The sequence below is a fragment of the Nothobranchius furzeri genome, chromosome 9 (assembly GCF_043380555.1).
Source record: "Nothobranchius furzeri strain GRZ-AD chromosome 9, NfurGRZ-RIMD1, whole genome shotgun sequence".
NCBI classification, from domain to species: Eukaryota; Metazoa; Chordata; class Actinopteri; order Cyprinodontiformes; family Nothobranchiidae; genus Nothobranchius; species Nothobranchius furzeri.
Window position 1 is genome coordinate 62915677 of NC_091749.1, and position 14079 is coordinate 62929755.

The window sequence follows — 14079 nt, forward strand, 5'->3', positions numbered from 1 at the left end:
TCTGACCAAGCACTGGTATATGACGAGTTGGGAATGGGAACGTGTTGGACTCCAGATCTGACAGGATTTTCAAATCCTTGTTTCACCATCCATTTTTTATCAGAAGCTAATGCAGGAGATAGGTTTAGGAGACTATTTTCATGTTCAGCCTGCATATTAAACTGCTATAGCAGGGTGTAGGAGTTCTGGTTGGAGTGGGGCACCAACGTATGAAAGATGTAGAGCTGGTGTGAAATGGCAGGATATAGGTCATACAGGTCTTAAGGCGAGGCCACAACTCCATCATACCGTCAGTGTTGAGCTGTTTATATGCAGAGTGGTGAGGGTACAAAAGAGCATCTTCAAGATGCAGAAATTAGCAGGAAAACACCTTTTATTACCGTGAATCAGCATCATGCTAGCCTTCTCAATGAAAACAGGATTTCCTAATTTTCTTCAACTTGATAGTTCATGTAGTTGGGGGGGGCGCATCATGTGGTGTTGATCCAATGTAAAAAGGGTCTTATCCACTGGGTTTTATGTCATGAGGCCTTGTACCATATTGATTTATTCATTTTGTGTTTTTACTTCTAGTTTTAACAGCCAGCCTGTTTCTTTTGTTACTCTGCGGACACACACCACCACTCTCAATAAATCTGCCCAACACTCTGAATGGATAGAAATGGGCATGAATCCCATTTTGAGACTGCAGAAGTGTACAATACATTCTAAAAATCCAGTGTACTCATTTTTCATCTTCTTTCACATTTACAAAAAATGTGATTGTTCTTAATGTGGAGTAACAGACATTCATGACACCTATCTGTGAGCAATCTAAATAACAAATTCAAATAATACAAAGTAGGGATGCACCAATATGAAATTTTGGGCAGATACCGATATCTGATAGTAATATTCCTGTCATGGATGATATTTGTCGATACCAGTATGTATTACACACACACACACATGCACGCACGCACGCACGCACACACACACACACACACATTATCTAGTTTTCACTTCATCAAAAGACAACAAGACATTCAAGAAAATAAGCTTGCATAGTTATACATATGTATATTTTATGACATACATATTATTACCATCACTGTCACATGACAATCACCGGATACACGAACAGAAACAAGATGGAAAAAATATCGGTTGGCCCAGTTTTACTTTTCGGTCTGATACCGATATGTTAAGAAATTAGCCGATACCGATACTGATGCTGATATATTGTGCATCTATACAAAGTAGCTGCATACACATTGTGTTTACACTGATTATTATGAATTTCATATGAATGAAATCAACAGCAATCATGTTTCAGCAGCTCAATGTCTCAATCAAGGTTAGGGGAAATTAGAAATGTTGATTAAAACACAAACTAAACTAATTTAGTATTTTGCTTCAAGTTATTATCACGCACACTAAAAGCATATCCAGCTCCGACAAAGTGATTTTGTGTGCTTAAAGAAACCAATGAATACCATTTAATACTGCAATGGCTGCAATAAATGGAAACAGACAACTGATCACAACAGTTTAGAGTGAAACATTCAAATCTAGATGTCATTATGTTTCCTTCAAAACACGTTTGCTCTTCAAAATCAGATGTTTTGGATATTTCTCACTTTTAAAAACCAAACAACATCTGTTGTTTTGCTACATTAACATTGCCTCTTCCAATAAAAAGTAACTGTTATTTCACTTCTAACACCTTGATTATACCTTTAGCATTATTTTGGAGGAGAAACTTTGCCTATAAGCCCACACTTATGTTGCCTTTAGGAGTTTAAGATCAAAAAGCAAAGATGATGATGATGGGAAATATCTTTTTTAGTATGGTGAAGAGGAAACTTTAGTGTCTGTGGCATCAAGGGAAGACATTATGAGAATAGATTGGATGACAAAGACATATGCAAAGGAGACTGTTAGAAGGACAAGAATCATGACATAAAGACAAAGACATTGATGACATGAAAACGGTGGGTTTAACAGTTCCATCTTTTATCAGAGACACTTTCATCTGAATAACTCTCAGCTGGTGTCCGTTTTATGAACTGTGCTTCAGAAAGAAACAGGAAAGCAAACAAAAGAGAGGAAAATATAACAGAATTTAGGAAAGATCACAATATACACCGGAAGAATTCCAGTTTTTTCAGCAGCCAGTCGCTCAAAGCGATGCTTATTAACATATGAATCATTAACATTGTGGAGGCTGGAGAAGAACAGCCATGATGCACAAAGCTCTGAGCACACACATGTTTACAAAGGGCATGGGTGTTTTTCTGTCAGCCCTCTCTTCCTCTGAAAAACAAATCAACAACAGCAGAGTCTGCATTCAATTCAAGGTCACGTTGTTGTCAGAAGAAAACCAGGTGTAATTCAACCCCACTGATATTTATCCATAAACATGTTGATGTGGAACATGTTGGGTTGTAAAAGGATGAGCGTTGGGTTGGGTGTGCTGCCCAGACAGTGATAAAAATGAGTAGAGACTTTTAATCTCTCCCTCCTGGCAATGGGAGTAATTACATACAGATTAACATGCCGTGTGTGTGTGTGTGTGTGTGTGTGTGTGTGTGTGTGTGTGTGTGTGTGTACGTGTCTATATTAAATACTGAAGATCAATGCCACATTTCCCACCTATTGCTATGGCTCCTGTAAGTTTCCCCTGAGTTCAGCACCTTGGACAGCGCCTGCAAGCTGCCACTCTTCCTTGCTGTTCCTGCCTCTACTTTCAGCATCATGGAGAGAGGCATGCTGCCGTGATGCACCAGCTGAGGGAAGTCTGCAACTAGACAGCTCAAGCCTTTAAAAGGCAGTGTTTTTCAAACATTTAGGGGTGCCGATCCGTCTATTGTTCTCTTGCGTGTGGCTTTTATTTCTTCTTAGAAGTGCTTGTGTTCTATTGGAGAACTTATAGTAGTGAGACTGTCAGTTTACTGGGTTTTGGGAAGTTTCTTTAGATTTGGGTCTTCTTTGGTGCTTGACCAATAAAGTGCGGACATTAGTTGCAAAGTGAGGACATTTCACCTGGTCCTACTTGTTCTACTTTTAGATTTTAGGGGTGTGGTGTGATTTAAGTTTTAGTTCTGGTTAGGCATAATGCACTCACTAAATGAATGTAAATCAAATACAATCCTCACAACAACTAGTAAGATGAGAATAGTTGTGTGTGTGTGTGTGTGTGTGTGTGTGTGTGCGTGCGTGTGTGTGTGTGTGTGTGTGTGTGTGGCACATTTGAGAAGCAGCCGCTGGTTGCTTCTACCCACCAATCGGAAGCTCCACCTAACAGTAGGTGTGAATTAGAGCCAGCCAAAAAGACAAGGCTGCTTAGAGGTGAACACTTTAGAAGAAGAAGAAGAAGAAGAAGAAAATATCATTTCTACAGCGCCTCTCAAGATAAAAATCACGAGGTGCTTCACAAAAACAAAAAAATGTAAAAATATAAAAAAGCATTTAGAAAATGTTTAAAAATGTATTTAACATGAGCAAAAATAGACAATTATGATTAAAAAATGTTAAGAAAGAGAGAGAGAATAGGAAAGAGGGAAATCAGTGGATCCTGAGGAAGGTGGAATAGGTGGGGAGAGCAGAATAAAGAGAGAGTGGTGAAGAAGGTCATACAAAAGCCAGTTTGAACAAGTGAGTCTTCAGCTGCTTTTCAAAGGAGACCACTGAGTCCACTGATCTTAGGCTCAGGGGGAGAGAGTTCCAGAGTCTGGGGGCCACAGCAGCAAATGATCTGTCACCTTTGGTCTTTAGCCTGGTGCTGCACAACCAGTAGGCTTTGATCACTGGACTTCAGGGACCTGCTGGGGGTGTAGGGACTAAGAAGATCACCAATGTAAGATGGTGCTTGTCCTTGTAAGGCCCTATAGACCAGAACCAGGATCTTGAAATGAACCCTGAAGATGTCTGACAGCCAGTGAAGCTGGAGGAGAAGCGGGGTGATGTGGGAGTGTTTGGAGGACTTGGTCAGAAGCCGAGCACAGGCATTCTGAACCACCTGTAGACGGTTCAGGGAGGTTCTGCTCAGACACGTGAAAAGAGAGTTACAGAAGTCTAAGTGTGAGGAGATGAAGGTGTGGAGAACTGTCTCAAGATCAGAGCGAGACAGAATGGGACTCAGCTTAGCAATGTTCCTGAGATGGAAGAAGGAAGAGCGAACAAGAGAACTGAGGGTGAGAGCTGGGTCAAAGGTCATGCCAAGATTCCTGACGGAAGGTTTGGTGTGAGAAGCAAGCTGACTAAGAGAGTCTCTGACTTTGGGAACCAGCTTGTCTGGGGCACCGATGAGGATCTCAGTCTTATCTTCATTCAGCTGTAGAAAGCTCCCAGCCATCCAGGTTTTGATAGAGTCTAAGCAGGTGTGTAACATCTGCAGCTTAGACATCTCATGGGGCTTAAAGGAGATGTACAGTTGGATGTCATCTGCATAAAGATGGTAGGAGATTCCTTTGAAGGAGCGCAGGATGTGCTGAAGAGGAAGCAGATAGAGGAGGAAGAGCAGAGGCCCCAGCACAGAACCTTGTGGGACACCATGGGTAAGGGAGGTGGTGGAGGACCTAAACTTGGAGACGGCCACAGACAAGGAGCTGTCAGAGAGATAAGAGGAGAACCACTCCAGAGCAGATCCTGATAGGCCTACCCAGTCTCTGAGCCTCTCCAGTAGCAGGTGATGGTCAACAGTGTCAAAGGCTGCAGTCAGGTCCAGCAGGACCAGAACAGAACAGTCCCCTGCATCACTGTGAGTCAGAAGATCATTAGAGACCCTAAGAAGAGCTGTTTCAGTAGAATGAGCTCTACGAAAACCTGACTGGAAGCTATCATAGATGTTATGTTCATCAAGAGCAGCTGTGAGTTGTTTAGCCACAACCTTTTCCAAGATCTTGGAGATGAACGGAAGTTTGGAGATGGGTCTGAAGCTGCTATGGAGAGAGGGGTCGAGACTCGGGTTTTTAAGAAGCGGGTGGATTACAGCGTTCTTAAAGTAAGCAGGGACCTGACCAGAGACCAGAGAAGCATTAACTATAGAGAGCACGCTGGGACCGATGGACTGAAAAGCACTTTTAAACAAAGATGAGGGTAAGATATCGATCGGGCATGCAGAGGTCTTCATAGAGTTAACTAGTTTGGTTAACTCGGGCAAAGAAACAGGAACAAAGCTATCTAGGATGATGGGCCTGGTTGGAGTCGGGAGAGGCAGCGATAAGGCTGAAGGAGAGATGCTAGATCTGACCTTATTGACTTTGTCCACAAAGAAAGACAGAACGTTCTCACAGTCTGTAACAGAGTGGACGGAGGCTGTAGGAGAGGCAGGAGACCCAATTTAAGCCTGCTTGATAGGAGATATTGGTAATCTGAAATGCATTTTCAGAGGGGCACACAGCATAAATCGATATCGGAAATTAAGATTTGACAACATCTGTACCTTTTTATCAGATATTGATAAAAAAGCCAACAAATAATAAAATCCAGTTTTAATAACATGACAACTTGATTGTTAATGTTAATATAACTACTTTGTAATACGTTTTATTTATAATTAAAATATATAACAATAAAACAGTAATAATAAAGAAATAAAGTTGTCACGTTGAGAGGATGGTTTGGACCCAAATGCAGTAACCCAGGATCACACGAGGCAGGAGTTGGTATAAAGTAAAAATCCTTTATTTAGGAGGAGAACCAAAATCCAAGGGGGCGAAGGCAAAAACACAGTAAGTAAACTAAGACAAAAAAATCCAAAAGCTCACATTCTGAGCAGAGAACTAAAGACTGAGACTAGAGACTAAAGACTGGAGACTGGAGACAAAACAACGCTGACCAAGAAATACAATGGACCGACAACAACACAGAGATAAGACAGGGCTTAAATAGACTGGGAGGAACAATTAGGGAAACAGGAAGCAGGTGTGTGGAGTGATGGCTGGAGGGAAGACAGGTGACAACAATTATCTAAATGGGGAAGCAGAACCAAAGGAGGGCAGATAAACACAAAACTGAACTAAAAGACTGAGGGAAGGACTCACACACACACACAATCACACCCAAATACACTCACACACACTGAACTGGGGAATGGACACGCACACACACACACACACACACACACACACACACACACACACACACACACACACTGAGTTGGGGAATGGACATGCACACATCCACACACACAGAGCTGGGGACAAAGAGGCTGGAGCTACAACTGGAGGGGATGGGGATGATCGAATGCCTACAAACAGAAAACACATAAATGAGACGCAGACAAAGGACACATGAAGGCGCTATGAGACACAAAAGGGAATCTAGAGAGGGATGGAGAACACCAGGAGGCACATAAGGAAGGGGCAGATGCAGACCATGACAACATTGGGACCATACCACTTGTAGCTGTTTCACCAGAGGGCAGTAGACATGTGTAGGACTGGATACGGCAGGTTTTGGTGAACATGCTAATATCAATACTACATCTGGATACTTTAAGGTCAGAAATACTTTGATTTGAGTTTGTGAAAAATTTGTACAAGGGGATGACATTTGTGCAAATGTGTAAAATTTTGAGTGCTAAAGACATTTTGTCATGTCTTGATTGTGATTGAAGGAAGATTTTAAATTTGTGGGACGAAGGAACTAGAATGATCTATAGTGAGAAAAGTGTAATCAGGTGATTGTTTGTTCTATCTTGGAAAAGGATATCTAAAAAAAAGCACCTGAAGTAAATCTCAGCTTCTCATCACTTATTAATAGTGGTGAGTGCCGTTCAACAAGAGAACAGAGAAAAGATGTTGTAACAACATGTGAGACAGCATGTCGTTTATGTTTAGGTCATACTTAATTTTTGTTGAGCAATGCTTCAATTTGTCCCAATCTGCATTGATCTATTTCTCATAAAATCTGTGGTTGAGGAATCTTGCTTCATTTAAAAAGTCAAACTAAGAGATGAGGGTGTTAAATGATTCTGATTTACTCAAAGGGCAGATTGTAACTCACCAGTTTACGTTGACACCAGGTGCAGACGCCACATAGAGCTACCAGCCAAATGGCGCAGACTACGAATGCAACAGACAGCAGGAAGACACTGAGAGACACCGAGCCTGAGGAGAGACAAAGACAGAAAAGACGAGAGCATTAGAGCATTTCATGTAACACCCATCCTGCTGAGACTCCTGGGGGTCTCAAATCTAAGTTCCCAATGAACATTATGAATGGCGTTATAGCAGAACTCAGGAGCAACGCCTCCTTTCCTTCCTTTCTATTCATGTATCTCATATGGCGTCTTTTATCAGTAAGAGAAAAGACATAAAGGCCATGAAACAACTTCTTGTTCATGTTCCCTGCATGAAGTAAAGGAGGATGCACATGTCAGGAAGAAATAATATCACGAGGCTAGAAGCCATGCAATTACCAGCCTCCGTTTCACCCTCCCCATCTCTAAAATCTCCTACATACTTTGTTCCCATCTTGTTGGGTGATTTATTTTCCGGAGCCTTCTAGTTGCTTTTCCATATCTTTCAATTACTGCTGTCCAACCATGACAGTCATTTACTTGTTTGCAAAGTAATTCAAAATGCAGCATCAGAAAGGCAAAATAACGGTGGCAAAAATGAGCTCCTAATCATTATGTTCTCTCGCTCTCTTCAGCTGCTCCTGAAAATCCTGACGTCTCCCCTCTGCTCCAGAAAGGGAACATTCTGGTGAGGGTTTGTAACGTATACTTTATGATTTATGTGTTTATTTTTTGTGACCTTGTTCCTGGGTTTTATATTGTGTGTCTCTGTGTCAGCAAAAGTTAAAATCATCTTGGGTTAAATTTGATTGCTTTTATTTTGTTGTCTCCTACACCTGGTTCTAGTTTTCAGCTTTACCTGAATTGTTTCTCTCATTTGGAATCAAGGATCTTCATTTGTCATTGTACCAGCGTCCCAGTTTCAGAACAACCCATCCGATTCGACAAAACAATAACAAGACAAGATACAACATAACAGAATCAGGCTGAACTGTGGGCATGCACATACCTCGCGCTCTCATTAGCAGAAGTCAAAACGAGTAACATGAGGAAAATACGGGGAGGGAGGAAAAGGCACTCCGGAATTACCTCTGATAAAGGGGTAGCTTTGCTGTGCAAAAAACATCTCAAAATAAAAGCTAAATGTATGATGGTGCTTGTCCATGTAAGGCTCAAAACCAGAACCAGGATCTTGAAATGAACCCTGAAGTTGACTGGCAGTCAGTGAAGCTGGAGGAGAAGCGGGGTGATGTGGGTGTGTTTGGAGGACTTGGTCAGAAGCCGAGCACAGGCATTCTGAACCACCTGTAGACGGTTCAGGGAGGCTCTGCTCAGACACGTGAAAAGAGAGTTACAGTAGTCTAAGCGTGAGGAGATGAAGGTGTGGATAACTGTCTCAAGTTCAGAGCGAGACAGAATGGGACTCAGCTTAGCAATGTTCCTGAGATGGAAGAAGGAAGAGCGAACAAGAGAACTGACGTGAGAATCCAGGGTGAGAGCTGGGTCAAAGGTCACACCAAAATTCTTGACAGAGGGTTTGGTGTGAGAAACAAGCTGATTAAGAGAGTCTTAGGCTTTGAGTTCGACATAAGGTAGGGGGGAGGGCTGGAAACCCTCCTCACTTCAGAGAGAGCCGCAGCATCATCAGTGCACGTTCTCGATCACTGTCGTTCAGAGATGAGAGGGAGGTCTAGGGTGGGGTGGAGGATGCAATGACTCCCAGATGGTTTCATGGCCTTCATTGGGTCACAGATCCAACCAGGCTGGGGGGAGGGGAGGTTTCACAGCATCTGTCCACATTCCCTTTGTGGGGAATTTCCACTTCAGCCTCAGACCGAAGACTCAGATTATTGTAATGAATCAAAAGGGTCAATTTTCACCATCGAGTTGACACAGTAACCTTTCATGCACGCCAGAGCTGCAAAGTCAAGGTAACACCAGCTGGAGGATCCAGACGCACAGATCAACTTTTTGCTCGCTTATTGTTCTTCAACGCAGACATTAATAAACTGCCCAGGTCTCCCACAAAAGCCCTTTCCTCCCTTATCTCAGACTGCTGGATACCTCACTCTGAATAAAAAGTGAATCCACACAAATCCTACAAGGCTTTACAGCCCATGAGTTAAATAATCATATGTGATGAATGAACAAGATGTTTAAATCAAATGTTTGAATAACCTGTGCTTAAATCAATTAATTTGAAATGAATATTGTTCTTACAATGATCCATTTATTTCCATGCTTTCGTTCTTTTTAAACACAGAAACAGTTTTGTTTACCTGTTTTGTAGCTACAGTTTCGCCGACGGCTGCCGGCTTCTTCAGGCTGACGCTGATGATGGCGCGTCACTTCCTTCTCCGTTTATCTGCGGAAGTGACGCGCCACCATCAGCGTCAGCCTGAAGAAGCCGGCAGCCGTCGGCGAAACTGTAGCTACAAAACAGGTAAACAAAACTGTTTCTGTGTTTAAAAAGAACGAAAGCATGGAATTAGAACCACGACACAGCAAGAACACACCTAAGATGATCCATTTATATCACAAATCACAATGTGTTTGATTTAACAAGTTCATTGTTGTTTCCACTCATACACATCACAATAAGATACATATTAACCCTTTGATGCATAATGGTCACTACGGAGGACAGGTACTCAAAATTGTTATTTATTGTTTTTTTCTATTAAGCACAGCTGTTGACGACTTTATTGCATTTGAGCCCCTCCATTTGGACTTCAATAAGTCAAGCCAACATATTTCATGTTCACTGAGGTGGATGTCACACTCTGTCCTGTATCCCTATTCTGTTCAGTCCTGTGGCCATGTTAATTGCTCCCACCTGCCTCTCATCTCCCAATCACCTGTAATGATTTAAATTACATGTCATTTAATAAGCCATAAGACAAAAAGATTCCATAGCAAATATGAAATCAACCTTATGGATCTGTGAGGTTATTTTAAACCAGAAGATTTGAACTTTTTATTGCAGGGATTAGATAACAGCTTCATATTCAATCAGAGACAACAGAAGAGAGAGAGTCAAGTTTGAAAGTTTAAAAATTTATTAAAAACAAATTAAACTAGCAAGGTCCCAGCTCCTCCTGTATTTAAACCCTGTCAGTCCTTTTTGTCTTGTCGGTTAATTGTTTCGTTGTCCTGCGTGTTTATTTAAAAAACCTTTGAATGTCCCAGTCTGTTGCCTGCCTGCCTACTTCTCCTGCATTTGAATCCTCTCCTCCACTCTCCTCGCCCTCACATTGTGGCAGTGGACATGTAATAAATTATTTGTAAATTATTAAACATTACAAAAAATGTTTGTTGAAATTTGTTTCATTCACACCCAAAGATGAATGAAAAAAATTATAAAAAAAATCATGGTTGAAGATTTCATTATTCATGCATCAAAGGGTTAAAGTTAAAAACATTTTTGTATCTGAAGGAAGGCGTGGCTTTCTGAGGAATGTCCAGACGTGACACATTCTGATTTTCCAGAATGGCCAGAAATCCTAACCTTGTGGTTTAATAAAACAGGAATTACTTTCTGAGTAATTCAGTTTTGAGCAGAGTTCTGAACCGGCCAATTCCAAACAAGTATCCGTGAGACATCTCTTTTGACATACAGTCAAAACCTGTTTGCAAGCTGCAAGCTGACACAGCCAGACGGCTCCCTAAGAGCCACATCCACTTTGGACGCAGACAAGCATTCCAGCTACTGTTGTGACCTGGAGACATCTTAAGACTGGATGGGTCATATCGGAGTTTAATCTACGAAATCCCGGTGGCGGGAGATCCACTCGACTTCTGACAGTCCGGATCTGCTGGGGGTAGGGCTGGGCGATGTGACGATTTTAGACCGTTTTACGATCTTAACATCTGACGGTCTGTCATTTTTGAGAGACCTTTTTATCACGATTCACAGCTCTGCTGTTGAAATTCTGCCTCTGGATGAAAAGGGAACTTACCCCAGGCGAATGACACGCCTTTGTTTGACCCTTAACCAATCAGAGTGAGTCATAGTAATATATTAGTGCCCCGCTTGTTTTCACCTGTGTGTGAACAAACATGGCTTCGGCCGCGGCTGAGAGCGACAACGAGGTTTTCGTTCCGAAGAGGAACGCCTCGTTCATTATATGGAACTGGTTTGGTTTTTCACCAGATGACAAAGGGCAGCGAAACGTCATTTGCAAAGTTTGCAAGGAGAGCGTCAAGGCAAGTGATGGCAACACCACAAACTAGTTTAATCACTTGAAAAGAAGGCATCCCAAACAATACAATGAGAGCCAGCTGGCAGCTAAAGCTAAAAAGCCTGCGGCTACAGCGGCAACGGCTAGTGCTTCTTCCAAGCAGCAAACGCTAGCAAACACTCACAAAACTCACTCCTTACGACAGAGACAGCAGACGATGGAACAGCGTGACAGATGCAGTGACGTACCACTTGGTTAAAGATTTGTGTCCCGTGCGAACAGTAGGAGTGGGATTTAAGAAAATGATAAAAACATTGGATCCGCGCTACGAGTTTTCCAGCCGCAAGTATTTTTCGAACACCGCCATTCCACGCATGTACGCTGAATGCAAAGTGAGCGTTGCAGAAAATATTCAGAATGCGCAGTTATTTGCTACCACAAGCGATCTCTGGTCCAGCCGCACATCAGAGCCGTATTTGAGCTTACAGTTTTTCTCAGTTGCTTTGGTGCATTTCTCACAACAGAATTAAACTTTGCACAACAGTTAGTTCAACCTCCACAACAAGTAGTCGTTTTGGCACAACCTAGTGGCGGTTTCACATTCATTTCGTCTCTCCACTGGTTGCCCGTGCAGTTCAGGATAAACTTCAAAATTATGCTTCTCACTTAGAAATCCTTGAACCATCAAGCTCCTCCATATCTGTGTGAACTTGTCCATTACTACAACCCGTCGCGTGCTCTCAGGTCTGAAGATAAGCTCCTCCTAGCTGTTCCGAATTCACGTTTAAAAAGCCGTGGAGAAAGGGCTTTCTCTGTCTGTGCACCGAAGCTGTGGAACACATTACCACTGCTAGTGAGGCAAGCACCAACAGCTAGCATTTTCAAATCACGCCTGAAAACTCACTACTTCAACCTAGCTTATACCACATCATTATGAACCTCACCTACATCTGCACTGTTTAAAAATGGACTTCACAATTATCAACTTCCGTACTATTGAGGTTGTTTTTTAAAATGTTTTTCTAATTTTTTATTCACCCTGTGTCTTATTGATTTTTATCTGTTAGTTTTGGGAATTTTGTTGTATTTCTGTGTTCGACATGTTTGTATAACGCCGGTTTAATTAACTAACATTTTTAGTGTACAGCGCCTTGTTTGGTTGTAATGCCTTGTGAATGCGCTTTATAAATAAAATTGGATTGGATTGGATTGGAATCTCCTCCAGTGCTGAGTTTTGCTGGGGGGGTCGGTGAGGGTCTTGACGTCGCCAGGAGGAATGCGGATCCAAGAACTCAAGCCCTGAGTGGAGGGATTTGGTGAGACAAGCTTGTTGTTTGTTCGTTTTGTCTTTGTGGTACCGAGAGAAAATCCTAGGTGACCAGAGAATAAAGTGGTGACGTCCGCCGTGAATAGGATGGTTTCGATGGGTTCTTTGAATGCTGTCTGTATTTGGCTTGGTTTTGCGCATTTTAGCCAAAAGTAGAAACGCAACACTGGTGCAAGAAATAAAAGGAGACCGGTAAGATAACTATTGAGATTACAAAGTGGTGCCGTCCACCGTGAATAGGATGTTTTGACAGATTAATGCTGTCTGAGTTTGGCCTGGTTTTATGCGTTTTGCCAGAGAAATAGAAACGTGCTCTAGTTATCTGTGTGGTTGTTTGTTTGTCTTAGATGTTGTCTGCTTTAAATGTTGTTTGAATGAATGAGAGGGTGTATGGGCTTGCCTTGTATGTGTGGTATCTGATTATGGGGGAATAAGAACTCACAAATACCTTTTGAGTAAATATTGTACATTGATGGAAATGTAAATCCAGGAAATGTGGAAATGATCTGAAAATTTTCAGAGGATTGATGGAAAACATGATTTTGATAACCGCTGACGTGTCACAAATATACTATGGTTACGAGGACGCGCAGAGCGGTGGAGAGAAAGAAAGGGTTGAAGACGTGAAACAGAGAAACAGCACAGCCAGGCTAAAAAAATAAATAAACAACAGCTGCTGTGCTCTGAGCTAATAAGATCTTATCAATTGAGGCCTGAAGGTAACTTAAACTAGGACATACAGATTAAAAATTCACTCCTTGATGCAAAATGGTCATTACAGTGGACAGGTTCTCAAATTGTAATTTACTTATTCGTTTTTTGTTTTTGTTTTTTTTTGCTATTAAGCACAGCTGTTGAAGACTTTATTGCATTTGAGCCTCTATGTGGACTTCAGTAAGTCCAGCCAACATATTACATGTTCAGAATACACGCTGTCCACTGTGGTGGACATGTAGTAATGCAACACATTCTCACTCCCAGCACATCAAAAACGCTTGATTAACGCCACCCTCCGCATCAGACCCTTGATGCCAAAAGTGCCCTTTTTCGTCACTTATGTGCGAAAAGGATTTTTCCCTATCCTGACTGCAGACCCTCATTCAGCGTAAAACTGACGCTGATGCGGCACCGAACCAGCTCATTTAACCGCACCTAAACCTTAACGTTTTGCTATTAATAACCTTCCCCTCTCCCTCATCCTAACCTTAACCCTCTTGTTACCTAAAACGTTACTCTCACTGTGATCAAGCGTTTGTTTCCCATGCAGTCTGACTGTGAATTTTCATATTTGCCGCCCAAGGGGAACATTAGAACATACCATTTGGCGAGGGGAGGTTACAAATACCCTCTACTTTTAACTGTATATATATATATGTGTATATATATATATATATATATATATATATATATATATATATATATATATATATATATATATATATATATATATATATATATGTGTGTGTCTATCTATCTATCTATCTATCTATCTATCTATCTATCTATCTATCCATCCATCCATCCATCCATCCATCCATCCATCCATCCATCCATCCATCCATCTA

The 14079-nt window shown here is 41.7% G+C and overlaps 1 protein-coding gene across 3 annotated transcripts in view; it reads right to left on the minus strand.

The window, feature by feature from the left end:
• Positions 1–14079, minus strand: part of syt7b (synaptotagmin VIIb) — a 219581-nt gene that overhangs the window by 104437 nt on the left and 101065 nt on the right. For all 3 annotated transcript variants that reach the window (XM_015953136.3, XM_015953137.3, XM_015953138.3), the window contains exon 2: positions 6991–7094. In XM_015953136.3, the coding sequence (XP_015808622.3) occupies positions 6991–7094 (104 nt within the window). The remainder of the gene's footprint in view (positions 1–6990; positions 7095–14079) is intronic.